Source organism: Artemia sp. Qi Xiang Cuo, chromosome 11 (assembly GCF_049724085.1).
Source record: "Artemia sp. Qi Xiang Cuo chromosome 11, ASM4972408v1, whole genome shotgun sequence".
Classification (NCBI taxonomy): domain Eukaryota; kingdom Metazoa; phylum Arthropoda; class Branchiopoda; order Anostraca; family Artemiidae; genus Artemia; species Artemia sp. Qi Xiang Cuo.
In genome coordinates this window covers 15533142-15547844 of record NC_142804.1, presented here as the reverse complement: position 1 = coordinate 15547844, position 14703 = coordinate 15533142, and the positions used below count along the sequence as shown (strand labels likewise).

The 14703-nt window shown below is 34.7% G+C and overlaps 1 protein-coding gene across 1 annotated transcript; it reads left to right on the top strand.

The window, feature by feature from the left end:
- Window positions 1-7546: 7546 nt before the first annotated feature.
- On the top strand, window positions 7547-8641 carry LOC148946686 (protein CFDP2-like). Its single transcript, XM_089096389.1, has 2 exons — window positions 7547-8333; window positions 8418-8641. The coding sequence occupies exons 1-2, from the start codon at window positions 7547-7549 to the stop codon at window positions 8639-8641; spliced, it is 1011 nt and encodes a 336-aa protein (XP_088952515.1).
- Window positions 8642-14703: the final 6062 nt, after the last annotated feature.

Below are 14703 nucleotides of genomic sequence, written 5' to 3'. Positions count from 1 at the left end.
CGGTGAAATTTCAAGATTTGTCAAAACGAATTAGGCTTCGTTTCATAGAGAAAGAAAATAAGTAAGCCCAAGTAAGTTTTAAATGAGTGTAGTAAACATAATTAAATTATACATATTTAGAATCAGCATTGAAATACGATTCTTTTGATATGTATATTGAAAAAAATTATTTTTTTCTTTCGGGGGGGATAAATTAAAAAAAAAAAACAAAAAAAAAACGAAGGAGGTTAGTCTACTGAAATAAGGTCATTGGAAGCTAGCAAATTTGGAGTGAGCTCAATCACTGCTGGTCTTTCGTTGTTAAGTACATACAATGCATCTACTGACCTTTGACTCTTTGAGGTGACACTTTCAGTCAAATTTGAAAAAAAAAATAGTTTTAGAGAATTTTAAAAACAATTATAATGGGAAAGACATCTAGAGTTTACATGAATCGCGACATGTACAAGCTAGCTGTAATCTTGTTATAAATAGTAGAATATATAATAAATTAAACACTTACCAATAAGGAAGATATATAGAAACAAGAAGCCGTAGATAGAACGGGTCACAATTTAAAAAGTATAGCACAATGTAAAACAAAGTTTTCTCGGGTAAATTTAATTTCACATATTAAATTAATTCACAACAAACCGTTAACAGGAATAACAGGGCGAGGACATTGCAGGGGAAAAACACCAATGACAGAACTGCATTTGAAAACAAAAAAATGCTAAGATCCTGGTCATTGGGGGGAATCCACCAAGCTAACCAAATATAGATCGGAAATAAGAATCATACTTTGGAGGAGATTTGAGCTGAGTGCTTGGCAGATCTGCTAGACCATGGCAAATGGCATGGTCTAGCGCATCTGCCAATGCACTAAACCCATACACTTGTAGAATAGAGTAATATTCAAAATATCACAAAAGGGACAAACTACACTCAATGACTGGATACAACTAAAGCACAAATGAAACAGACGAAAGTTCCAGACATGAATAATATATTAAAAAAATTATAGGGAAACCACAAACATATCAACCCTATTTTTAAGCAACTTTTGGCACTACAAAGGCAAAATCTTTTTGTAAAATACCACAGACATGGAATATATGTTTGCTACAAAAACAACACAATTTTGTGGGAATCAGGATATCGAAAACCGTACATTTTTATTAATAAAGGAAAATTAGCAAATGCGGGGCAAAACTTAATTAAAAGTGTTCTAAAAATCAGCTGGAAAAAAAATACAGTACTTTTCTAGTACGAACACTTTCGGATGAAGAAATTTAAATAATTAAAAAAAAAATACAAGGTGCAACAATAGATACCCCCCCCCCTCTTAGAAATATGGAGATAATGAATTTGATCATAAAGGGCAATCAGCATAAAAACTTGTTAAGTCTATTGAAAAAGAACATGGAATATGTAAATATAGGCTTTAAAAAAAAATACATATTTTACTGAAAAAGCGGGAAAAGACTTGAAAAAACCCTTAGGCTCCACTGAAATATCGAATCAAAAAAAAAGAGAGAAGGGTTCAAGTTGAAAATATAACAAGACGAAACTAAAAGGAAAATAAACTGAATTGAAAGAAAGGCACATAATAGCCTTAAGAACTTGAAGTTGAAACCTAAGACAGACCACTAAAAGTGGGGAAGTTAAAGTGAAAATAGTCATTGTCACTTGTATATCAAAAACAGAATTACTGTGTGCTATGAAGGCCAGGTATTTTCTGCAGAAAGGCCACTTTTTCTGAAAAAAAGAATAGCCCAAGAAAAAAATTGTAGCCACAAATTATTAAAATTAATTATTTGGTGTGCAGGTTCATAATAGTCTTTTTAGCTGTAGCTGATGACAAGAGAACCTAAAAACGTTATAGGAGCTACCAGAAGTCAACCCTGGTAAGCAAACCTTCAGGGTACGGGCACAAATCAATTGGTAGTGCCAAAACAGGTAAAAAGACGAATAGCTAAAATTTTTAGCTTATCGGATATAAGCTGTAAATAAAAGCCTCAAACCAAAAAGACATTAAAGCTGAAAAAAAAGAGAAATTACAGACAAAAACATTATAATACTGTCTAAAGTACCTAGGAATTCGAAAAGAATTGAAAAGCTGAAAAGTCTGAATAGACAAACCGGCTTATAAGATAATGACAGTTAATGGCACAAGTGTGTTCGAAATAGAACCAAAATCTTAAAACAAAATATATATAGTTGTATATGGGATAAGTTATATGGTTGTAACAAAAGTAATTGAGAAAGTATATGCTATTATAAATATATTTCGGAAACCTTTTAGAAACAGAGAATTATAGTTAAAAAAAAAAAAAAAAAAAAAAAAAATGTATTATAGAAATGTAAATGGAAAAGTTATGTCATATAAAATATTACCAAGCCCTTGTATAGAGGCTAATACAGTTATTAGTTATAGTGCATAAATCTATTTGTTGGAGTTGCTTTTGTTTTGTAAATATTTTAATTGCAGTTAGGACTTATCATACAAAAGTCTTGACGGACTTATTTAAAAGTTGTACAACGAATAAATATTGCAGTGATTAAATAAATTATGAAAGTACATAATTATTATTTGTTTTTAATAATTAAGTTATGTATCAACATAACTTTTGTTAATATATATATATATATATATATGTATATCCTAAACTATCCATGTAAATAGAGTGAATTAAATATTGAGTATATGTATATTTTTTTATTTTCATATCACACAAGAAGTATTCTACATTAATACTTCATAAACAATTGACGAAACAATAATTGGGATTAATTCCAATGTTTATCTATACCATGTATTAATTTTTTTAATGCTGTAAGATTTAAACAGTAGTTAAACATCCTATCTAGTTTTGCGACTCAAATACTTGTGTAAGTTATTACACAATGCTTATTTATATATACGCTGTTTTAATTTACTTTAAATTTTAACTAGTAATGTAATGTTATATGTAAATGTTTGACCTCGAGTCAAAGTATTAATATTTTTTTTTTGTAAAATAATCAGTTAAGTATTTAGTTTGAAAAGAAGGATCCAGCAATAAACATAACGTTTCGATTTAAGCGAGATATTATTTTTGGAGTAATTAAAAGAGAGAGAACAAAGGAAAAGAATTAAACTTTACAAAATTGAGTTTTTCTTTCTACTATATATGTATATATGTATGCTATATGTATGCTTTCTACTATAAAATATATGCTTTATATGTATACTAATGTGAATATTTATTTTAGATACAGTCTTAGCTATATTTTTTTTGGAAATTCAATTTTTCATAACATCTTCTTGGTTCCAGTTCTCAATAATTTCTTTGATGGATTTTTGTAAAGTAGCAAATTTAAAAGCCAGTTCAATTATATCCTGATACCATCAAAAGCCAAATCATATTTGATCAATTAATATTTGGAAACTACAGACTACTACAAAATCATCGAAAGTGAGATAAAAACAGAACTTGATTTAGGCCTAGAAAATGTGCTACATAGCCAAATGGCTTATTTTATTGAAATATTTGAAAATGCTTTGTGCTTAAAAAAAATATATGTGAAAATCTTAAAATCAATAATTTTATATGTGATTCACCCAAGGCATTTCTAAAAAAAAAATAAAAAAATATATACGGTATATCAACCACATCACACAGATAAATTAAATTATTTAAACTAAAAAAAAATTCATAAAACGTTTATAATATAAACCTAATTTAAGCAAAACTACTAATATTATGTTTTAGCCACTTGGGGTCAAGTAAAACAGAAGATGCATATGAAGAGGGTAAAAGAGTATTTGTCAGTCCTATAGACAGAGAAAAAGAGAAACAAGGATAAATTTCAAATTGAAATCCTTCGACAAAAAAAAGGAACATGGCCCATATGGGACCAGAAACATAACCCTAAGGAAACCCATTGAGGGTAGGTGCACATAATGACTCAAAGATGGCAGCATAATAGCTGTAAACAAAATTAAGTTGTTTTAAAAGTAAAATATTGAGAATTGGGCCAATTCTTCTTTAAATGGGGAGTATTGTGGTAAATCTTTCTAATTTAGTTAATTATTAATTTAGTAAAAATATATATGACGCAAATATAAAGTTTTGAAATACCACTTTTTTATTAAGATAAGAAACATATCCTGCTAAATTCTGTTTAACGGGAAATTGAGAAATTACCACCTCCTAGCAATTACATGGGAAGGTGTTGTTGATAAAACTGTATAAAAGATACATTTTATCGGAAAGGAAAATCTTATACTAACTATATGCCAAACTGACCTCTGGTCCGTTGTTTTAGAAATACTTTGGGACTTTTTCTTATCATTTTAAGCATCTAAATATCTATTTATATATTAATGTTGTTTTTGAGACTTGGGGTCTACATGGGATAGCCAGTCTCAGTAGACAGAATATATCCGTTTATATTATATGGTAAATAAATAAAAGTATTGTATTTTAGACAACCTATATACGATCTAATTTTAGCCTCTCGAACATACCCAGTCGGTACGCCTCATTAGTTTGGTCATAGCCTAAGGCACGCTACCAAAGTTTAATTACCTTTGGGCCAGAGTTTATCTCCCCTATAAAGGGAGAATAAAGGCATCTACGACTACAACCCCCAAATACCATAAGAATAACACTTCACAACAGACGGAAATTGAAAGATAATTCCATTACACTAACATACAGAAATTTAAATTATAATTTTGTCTTGGGGGTTGTTAGCACTACTCTTGCTAATTTTTGCTTATTTTGTGTTTGACTCGGTTATTTATTGTAATTTCTGTTCATATTTGGTTTCATTTATTTATTGATGGTGATTTGTGGTAGTTTTACGTTTGGATGATTATTTGACTATATTTCTACTTATTTCTGGTTTAATGGAGCTCTTTTCTTTTCTTTGAAAAAATTCCTGTTATTGAAAACTATTTAAAAGTAGTTCGAAAAAGAAACTTGTAGTCTCAAGCTTAAAACGGCAAAGCGTGACAACCAATTTATAAAGTATATAGTTTGATGAGAATAGCTTATTGTAGAATTCCTTATATAATCATTGCTACAATCATTATATAAATAACATTTTTAACGAAAAATTTATTTTAATTTTTGAAAAGCTGATTATCGCTGGAAGTTGATAACTCTGACTAAAGGAATGTCCTATGTCCTGTTATGTTTTCCCCCCATGTCCTAGTAACCAAAAAATGAATAAGCAAAAGAAATCAGAAAAAAGCAGATTTACTATATATTTATCTGCACTTACTTTTCTTTCGTCTACAATTGAAGTTCGATTTGATTTACTGTCTACCAGTGCTATATGCCCACAATTGTACACTTTATAATTCAACATCTTTGTCAACACTTTTTTTCTCTGTCAACACTTTATTTCTGTCTATACCTTTCAGCTGAATACAGGGGCGAATCTCCAGAATTTTTATTGGGGGGGGGGGGACAAGATGGGTCCATATCAGGATAGTCAAAGGGCATGGGATATGTAATATATTTTGTCTCCACATTATTGGGGTGCAACTGCCCCCCCCCCTTGCCACCCCCAAACGACGCTCTTGGCTGAATAGAAAATCATTTGGTGATTTTTCTATTAATTAGCATAGTAGTAGCAGCACCTTAATCCACATTTTGACTACTTATTTCGGCGTTTTGACTGTCAGTGATTGGGATTCATAAGTTTGAAATTTATTCTGAAGTTCTATCTTTGTAAAATATAGTTTGGAAAATATTTTATAAAACAATAGAAAAGCTAAAAATGTTTTAAAAAAATTTTAAACTTGAAAAAAAAATATAGTTCGATCAGAACAACTTAGTGAAGAATTGTCTGAATATAGTCAATAATTATAGCATTTTTCACTCAAATCCACACCAAATCCCTCTAATCAGACTATGGTTTTTAACCATTTTTTAAGTTTCAAAATTAAACAAAAACATGCTTAGCTTTTCTATATTTTATACAATCTTTTGTCAATTGATACTTTGGAAAGATCAAACTTCAGGATAGATTTTAAACTCAAGAATCGCAATCACTGAAAATATAAACACCGAAAAAAGAAGTCAACATTGATTAAGATGCTGCTATACTAATTAAAAGAAATTTCCCAAACTGATTTTCTGTACAACCGAAAGGAACAGACGTAAAAATAAGAAGAAAACTACTGGTAAAGATCTTAGTAAAATCCTTTACTAGCTACATTTACTATCTTGGAAAGGGGTTAGGTTAGGAAAATGAAACGGTACTTATTAAGAATCCGGTAGTCACGCGAGAAGTGAAGTTTCGTTAATGCTAATGAAATAAAACAAAATAGAATGAAAATATAATAGTTCAGAAACAAATTTGGGCTATATATTTACACACTAGGGGGTTGGGAGTAAAGCCTGGCCTATATTAAATACGTAACCTATCCTAACCTAGGTACCTTTTTTGCCCCTTCAACCCCAAAAAACTAAACTTTAAATCTTTGTCACGGAGTGATCAACACCTGACAAGTAGCAGAAACCTGTTTTTCATTAAGCATCTCAGTCTTTCTCGATGCAGGCTTTCTCGCGCGACTACTGGTATCCTAATAAGTACCAATGAAACTTTCAGGGATAGGGAAAATATCTTGCCCCTCCTCCAAGATGTGGACGCATATGCACTAATGAACGCTAAGCTTGCATGTTAATACCAGAGAATAATTCCTGATTGTGAAAGAGACACTAAGCCAAATCAAATTATTGCTTTGCATTAATGAATTTTCTTTTAGAATAAGGAGTTTAAAGATTTCCAATTCATGAGAATTTCAGCCCTCTCTCTTTGAACGATTTGCAAATTCAGTTCAAATTCAGTATTGTGAAGTACATATCTCCACTTCTTCTGCTTACTGTGAACACTGACCTTAGATTAACTTAAAAAAATTTTGTGCTTTAAAACTGAAACCTTGCAAAATAGATTTTCTGAATAAAGGAAGTACAAGAAAAGTATTTTCAGCTTCACAACTTTGCTCAAAGTTGTTTTAAGCTTTAATGTTGCTCCTTACTCTCAGTTGAAAAAACTTGTTTTTTTCATTTAATGCATTCATAAAACGATCCTTGGAGAATGACAATAATCCTTGAGATAATGCACCCCTCCAAATATATATTGGGAGGGAGATATGAGATATCAGAACTAATTATAAGGGTAAAGGTCTGGAGAAGGGGCTATTAAGAAGGAAACATGTTAAGAAAACAATTGTTACTTCCTAATATGCAAACAATTGTAGCTAACACATTTCGACTACAGGTCCTAGAGCTCATAATTTGACATAATTCGACATATTTATCGACATTTTTCTTTCTTTTTGTGTTTATTCGTTTCAGATATATAGAAAATCAATTGTTGGAATTTCTTTTTAAGTTGCATAGTGGCATCATAGTAGCTTCTAGTCTTCCTTCCCTAGTTAAACATAGGAGAAATCCTACTGCGGTTTCCTCATCGTGGTAGTCAGGTAGAAACAGCTGGAATTGCCTATCCGAATTATTTCTAGGGCAAACCGCAGAGGGTGTGCCATCAGGAAGTGGAGACCTGGATGGTTAAATATATTTCTACGAAACATCCAAATGCAAGTCAATGTAAAGAGTCCAACCCATGCTACGGCATCCCTGGCAAGCGATCCGTTGAAGGTTTCATCAGCGCCTTCTCCGATTGGCAAGCTGAGGTACTACTTCGGAAACATAGACAACCCCTCAGTGTAGGGTGCTGGAACGCCTGCTCGATGAAATTCCTGACGACCCAGTCGTTTGTCGCTGGGGAATTGTTGCGTTACAACATAGGCATAATTTGCGTTTCAGGAAATCGAATCAACAGCATTGTGGAAGGCTCAGAGATTAGAACTCCTGAGGACGACGCTTCTTTCTCTTTTTTCAACTCCGGATCCCTTGATGGACCTGGGTATGGTGGAGTGGGCATCATTTTAAGCCCCCTCACAGTGAAGTCACTTCTAGAGTGGGAACCTATCTCACATAGAGTAGCAAGAGCGCGATTCGAAGGCCACCTATTCAACATATCAGTTATTGTAGTTTATGCTCCAATTAGAGACGCACCGGAGAGCGAAGTAGATCTTTTTTACCAAGTCTTAACTTGTAAGTTTAACGAAGTCCTAAAACTAGACCTCATCTTTATTGGAGGTGACTCTAATGCCAGAATCGGGGGACAAGTATCCAATGCTGAGTCTGACATCGGCCACTTCGGTCTAGGAGCTAAATGTAGCAGGGGATCAAGACTTCTTCACTTTGCCATGACGAATGATTTGGTCATTACCATTACCTTATTAAAACACAAGCCCAGTCACGGAGCCATATGGCATTCAAGAGATGGTAGAGCGAAAAGCCAAATTGATTACATCCTCATGTCCCGGTGTTAGAAATCAATGGCTACGAATAGTTGATCGTACATTGAAGCAGATACTGGCTCACAACATGGGGCGGATCATCTTCTAGTCAAGTTAGATTTAAAGTTACGACTTGCAGCACGCCCCAAGAGGAAACCTCCACGAAGATTTGACACTAATCGCTTCGATGATCCTAATATACGACAGGCATTCTGCTTAGAGCTGTCTAACTGCTTCGAAGCTCTCCTAGTGCAAGCGAACGACGAGCAAACTCAAAGTTTGGATGAAGAGTGATTGACCATACGCAATACAATCCACGAGGCTGCAGAAGCTACGATAGGATATTGCAAAAGACTATCCAAAAAATGGATGTCAACACGCATAATTCAGATGGCTGAGCACAAGCAAAAGATATCGGACAGAAAATCGGAGTTGCTCAAACGCCTGAGAAGATAAATAGGAATAGTAAATAGCTGGAGGGAGCACTTTGAGAAACTACTTAACCAGCACCAACTCACCACAGCAATGGATGATCATCAGCGTTGCCATAATCCAAGTCGCAGCCCTGATGACCTACAGGAACGAAACTCAACCAGCAGTATTTACAATGACGTGAATGGGGCTCCCCCTGCGTTAAATGAAGTCCAACAAGCAATCAGTTGCCTTAAAAGCAATAAAGCACCTGGTCATGATGCCATTCGGGCTGAACTTTACAGGTATGGAGGGACAACACTTGTCAGCAGGCTTTATAAACTAAACCGTCGTATATGGGAAGAAGAGATGGTTCCACAGGATTGGGGAAACTCTATGATCCTTCCAGTCTTCAAAAAAGGACTAAAGACAAAATGCAGCAATTATCGCGGTAGTTCACTAATCTGCATTGCTGCCAAAATATTTGCCATAGTGCTACATAATCGTTTTCGTATCCAGTGCCACGTAAAGACAAGGCCTAATCAAGCCGGATTCGGCCCAGGAATGGAAAAAATTTACAAACAATTCGTCTTAAGACAAACCCTTGAACACAGGGCAGAACACCAGAAACCAACAGTGTCTCTATTCATAGATTTTATTACAGCTTTTGATTCTGTTCTAAAGGATGGAATCTGGAAGGCCATGGCAGCGGATGGAGTACCAGGATGGAGTAGATAGTCAGACTTATCCGAGCATACTACCAGCATACGCAAGCCCAAATTCAGATTGGTGGAGAACTCTCCTCAATGTTCCAAATTGATTTTGGTGTCCGACAGGGATGTATATTGTCTCCCCTCTTATTTAATTTCGCGATCGACTGGATTATAACCAGAGCAATGACGACCCAACTTTAAGTCCCAAAATTGTGCTCACCGATTTTGACTACGCCGACGATATTTTCTTGTTAGCTGAATCTCGTTCAGAAGCCCAATCTACGCTATCGAAGGTAGCTAAAGAGTCCTCTATAGTCGGCCTAAAAATAAGCTCCCGTAGACTAAAGTCATAGCGTCTGGTATATCATCTCAAGACCCCCAATTTTACTAGAGCAGTCGCCCATAGACGAGATACATGAATTCAAGTGCCTAGGCTCTCTGGTAGACCCAATAGGAGGATGCACATGAGCACATCAGAAATACAGTCAAGAATTGATTCAGCAACCGGAGTCTTCCCCAGCTAAATCACTCTCTACGGAACCAGAAAAATGTTCGCCTGAAGACAATAATAATGATTTAACAGGCCCTTGTTCGGTCTGTCTTACTATAGGGGTGTGAGATATGGGCTATAAAAGTATCCGACATTCAAGCCGTCAACGTATTTGACAATTCATATCTAAGGAAAATCATTGGCATTAAACTCCGTGATCGTGTCAGTAATGATGAACCCCGCAAAATCTGCCATCAGCGTTCTGATTTGGCCACTATAATTAAACAAAGAAGACTCCGATGGTTCGGCCATACACTTCGCCGCCCACACCACACCTTTGTCAATAAAGCCCTCAGATGTACACCTCATCCGCGATGGAAAAAGCAACATGGGAGACAAAAGAAAACATGGCTCGCCTGTATGAAGGCTGACCTGGACCCAATCAGTGGCTTCAAGAAGAATGGATGGAGATAGGAAAAGTCCTGGCTCGATTTGATTGAGCCACTTGCAAACGACCTAAACTCCTGGCTTACTACAATGACGAAGCTACTGGACGCCAGGGAGAGCGGAGATGCTTGAATTCTGCTACAAGCACAAGTAAGTAAGTAATAGAATCTTAATTGATATTGTGACTTGTAGTCTTGGTGTTTTTATTTTCAGTAATTACAATTCATGAGTCGTACATCTCTTCTGAAGTTTGACCTTTGTAAAGTCGATTTTGAAAAAGAATTGATAAAAAATAGAAAAAAAAAAATTTGAAATTATAAACCTAAAACATTGTTAAAAAGCTATATAGTTTGATGAGAATGATTTTGTACAAAATTGTAGAAATATAGTCGAAATGCATCGATCAGTACCACAAATTATTTGCATTATTTTTGAAAAGCTGATTAACACTGGAAGACGGTAACTCTGATTTCAGGAATTAGCTGATACATATAAGCATGGAATACACCAACCCTTCCTGCTTAAGATTAAAATCAGTTGTGTTTGCAGACACCGGGTTTGAAGCGGGTTCGACAAAAATCGTTTTCATAGCCCCGTTTTCAGGCTCAGCGGGTTCGAACACGGGTTGTTCTCGTCTAGTTTCAAGTTTCTAGTTTTTCGTCTAGTTTCGTCTAGTTTCAGCGAGTTCGAAATTTCAATCCCGTGTTTGATGCACTAGATGCACTGATGCACAACGCTTGATGCACTAGACGAGAACAACCCGTGTTCGAACCCGCTGAGCCGTCAACAACCCGTCTTGAAACACGGGTTGTTCTCGTCTAGTGCATCAAGCGTTGTGCATCAGTGCATCTAGAGCATCAAAGACGGGGTTGAAACTTCGAACCCGCTGAAACTAGACGAAACTAGACGAAAAACTAGAAACTTGAAACTAGACGAGAACAAGCCGTGATTGAACCCGCTGAGTCTGAAAACGTTTATTATGTTCGACCCTGCAAAACATTGAAGTGCTTTCATCCTACGAGTTCCAAACTTGCTGGACACGGGTTCCTAAAAATTGTAACGCAGCAGAATAGCATGGTTTAATACGGATTCTGAGAAGGCATTCGCCCGTGTTGAACACGGCACTCAAAACGATAATCTGAACAACCCTTGTCAAACTCCGTGTATGATGTGGGGGGCCTGAAAACAAGACTATGATTGAGTGTATTGATGACAAGTTTCTGAATCAGAGTTGCCAGATGGGAAGCTTTTTTGAGGAAGTTACATATTGATTTTTTCCAATTTGCGTTGTTTTTTTCGGGGGGGGGGGGGGTCGTTCATATAGCGTATTTTCACAAGAATAATTATGTGTTTTTCACATTTTCACTTTTAGGGCGTCGCAAATTTAAACCAGACATCTGGTAACACTGTTCCGAATAAGTCTTGGTTGCGTGAAAAACTTTTAATTAAAATGACTCGAATACTTTAATGCCTTAGAAAGCGGACCGCGAGTTTTCTTAAATTTCCAATTCTCGGGCGTCGGACAATGTTTTTGGTTCTATGATCTTCGGACTTTCATAGGATTTTTCTAACTGACTTCAGTAGGAATTTGGGGGAAAATTTTTTGAAATTTCTATGTAATTAATCTGTACTTCTTCTTGAGATCTTTATTTCTAGAGTGACCTCTAAACCTGAAGCTACGAAATATGACCCATCACATTTTGAGTATTTCAAACGGTTGGAAATTGAAAGATAATTGCAATAACCTTACACTAAGATACAACAATAACAATTTAATTTTGTCCGAAACCTCGTGATAACCATCTGTAAATAAAGAGTAACTCTGCTTAAGTGTAACCAAAACTCTTGGACAAAAGTTGGATAACACCGTAGTAATCAAAAGAATTATCATTTTATAATGACTTCGAATCTATATAATTCAAGGAGTTTAAAGTTACCCATAAAAAGCTATGAGCCTGCTGAAAGTTGCCTGATTTAAAACAGAAAAGGGAACATCCCCAAAAAAGACAAGACATTTCTATGGAAACTAAACCATCAAATTCGTCATGTCAAAGAACCATATATTAGAGGTTTCAAGCTATTATCTACAATTTTTTTTTATTTTTTGTAAGCAGGAATATGTATTTTTATTTGTTTTTTCTATTTTTATTTATACGTTTAAGGGCTGAGTTCAGGGTCTTAAAAATACAGCACATAACCCTACATATAGAATTTTGTATCTACTATAATCAGTATTTTTTTTATTATTATATAACCTCCTTAGATTTCGTTTAGACACTAAAGACTGTTGGTTTGAAATATCTGCTACTATTTTATATTGACTTAAGCCTTTTGTCTTTTTTTATATTTGCTTGATTCCTTCCTCATATCTGCCTAATTCAGCCTAAAAAGTAATCTTTGTACATGTCTATATATTCCAGAGAAAGAACCTAGAAAAGGAACTGCCAGAGAAGGCAGTCTGCCGACAAGTAATTTGTAGAGATCTAGTGAACATGTAGAGAACCAAAGAAAGAACTGCCAAAGAAGGCAGTCTGCTGAAACGTTGAGAACTAATTTCAGGAAGGTCACTTTTCAACACGTTTAAGAGGAGTTTCGATTGTTAGGAAATTGAAATCTTCAAAACTAGCGACATTTTTCCTTATGGCAACTATTATATATTTATAAGCACAGGAGTCTGGAAAAGAAATAGAAAGGTAATCAAAAGGCCACTCCCATCTAGATTTAGGCTAAAAAAGATTACCTTCTAGATTAAGTAATTTCAGTTTAAAATTGACCAGATGCAGGTGCTATTTCAATGTTTTCTTACCTCAAAGTAAATGCCACACTATTAAAATTTTTAAATTTATATTCCATTTTATTGAACAAGCTCCCATCCCAGATTTTTTAAAATATATTTTAGTTTCTTCGCTAGAAAACGTTTGAAAAACATTTGCCCTCCCCCCTCTCCTTACTCTCGTGAATTGGTGTCACCACTCAGAACCAAATCAAATATGGCCAGAACCGAAATACAAGGGTAAATACCAAAATACTAGAACCGTTGAATGATAACCAGCTCAAGTACACGTCATAGTTTTTACCGCAAGTGGCTTGAACTTTACAGCTTAAAATATTTAGCTCTTTCTCATCAGCGGTATCAAGCTTTAAAAAGATTGCAAAAAAACTTCGAAATTTTGTATATTTTCCGTTTGATAAGCAAAATAGAGGAAGGCGCGTATTTTCTCGTTGACCTTCCGAATTAAACTGAACCAAACTCTTCTTAATTTTAAGCTCTTCTTAGCTTAAAATTAATTTTAAACTCTTCTTAAACTCCTTATGAAAATCAGCAGCGGCAATTTAAAAGGTGTCCCGTGAATTTTTGATAATGTTACATTTACTTCTCCCCTCCCCCCGAATGAAGCAAGTTCTTTATGTTATTTGGTTCGTAAAATATTTAAGAGTTTCTCTTGATCGTGCTAAATAGTTTTTTGGGCAATTGGCTGACTCATTTTTCTTCACTCTTATTTTGGCCCTATTTGGCCTTGTTAAATGTCAATTAATCGCAATAAACAACACAAAAAAGTTGACATTTTGATGTAGTGTAACCTCGTTCTTAATTTAAGAAGCCCCCTAAATGCGATATACGATATACGAAGATCTTTGGCTCGACACTATTACACCTGGAGACAAAAGGATACTATTTTTTTTAATAGTTTTTTTCTAGCAATCTGCTGCCTCATTTTCCTTCACTATTATTTTGGCCCTATTTGGCCTCATCAAATCTCAATGAATCGTAATAAACAACACAAAAAAGTTGACATTTTGATGTGGTGTAATCTTGTTCATAATTTAACAAGCCCCTAAATGAGCTCCCTTACGATATACGAAGATCTTTGGCTTGACACTATTAAACCTGGGGGAAAAAGGAGACTATTTTTTTTAATAGTTTTTGAGCTATTGGCTGTCTCATTTTTCTTCACTGTGTAGGGAGGCCTAATTTCTGTGTAAATTTGGTACCTAAATTTTAGTAAAAGTTGGAATCCCCTTTGCTCCAATAGGTCAAAAATAAAGCGACAATTTCAAATTAGCTTGAATTTGGAAATGACTTCGCTTTGTGTCACTAGTCATAAATCTTGTAGCGACATTTCTTTGTTTAAGTATCGAAGAACTTTTGAACCCATAAAAAATAGTTGAACACCCAATTGAGACCAGTTTTGTATAAAACAGAGTGGAATGTCGTAATGTTACGATATTTCAAGCTTTGAGAATCAAGGCCCAAAAAAACTGAAAAAAACTACTTTTTAACGAAAGGATGCTGA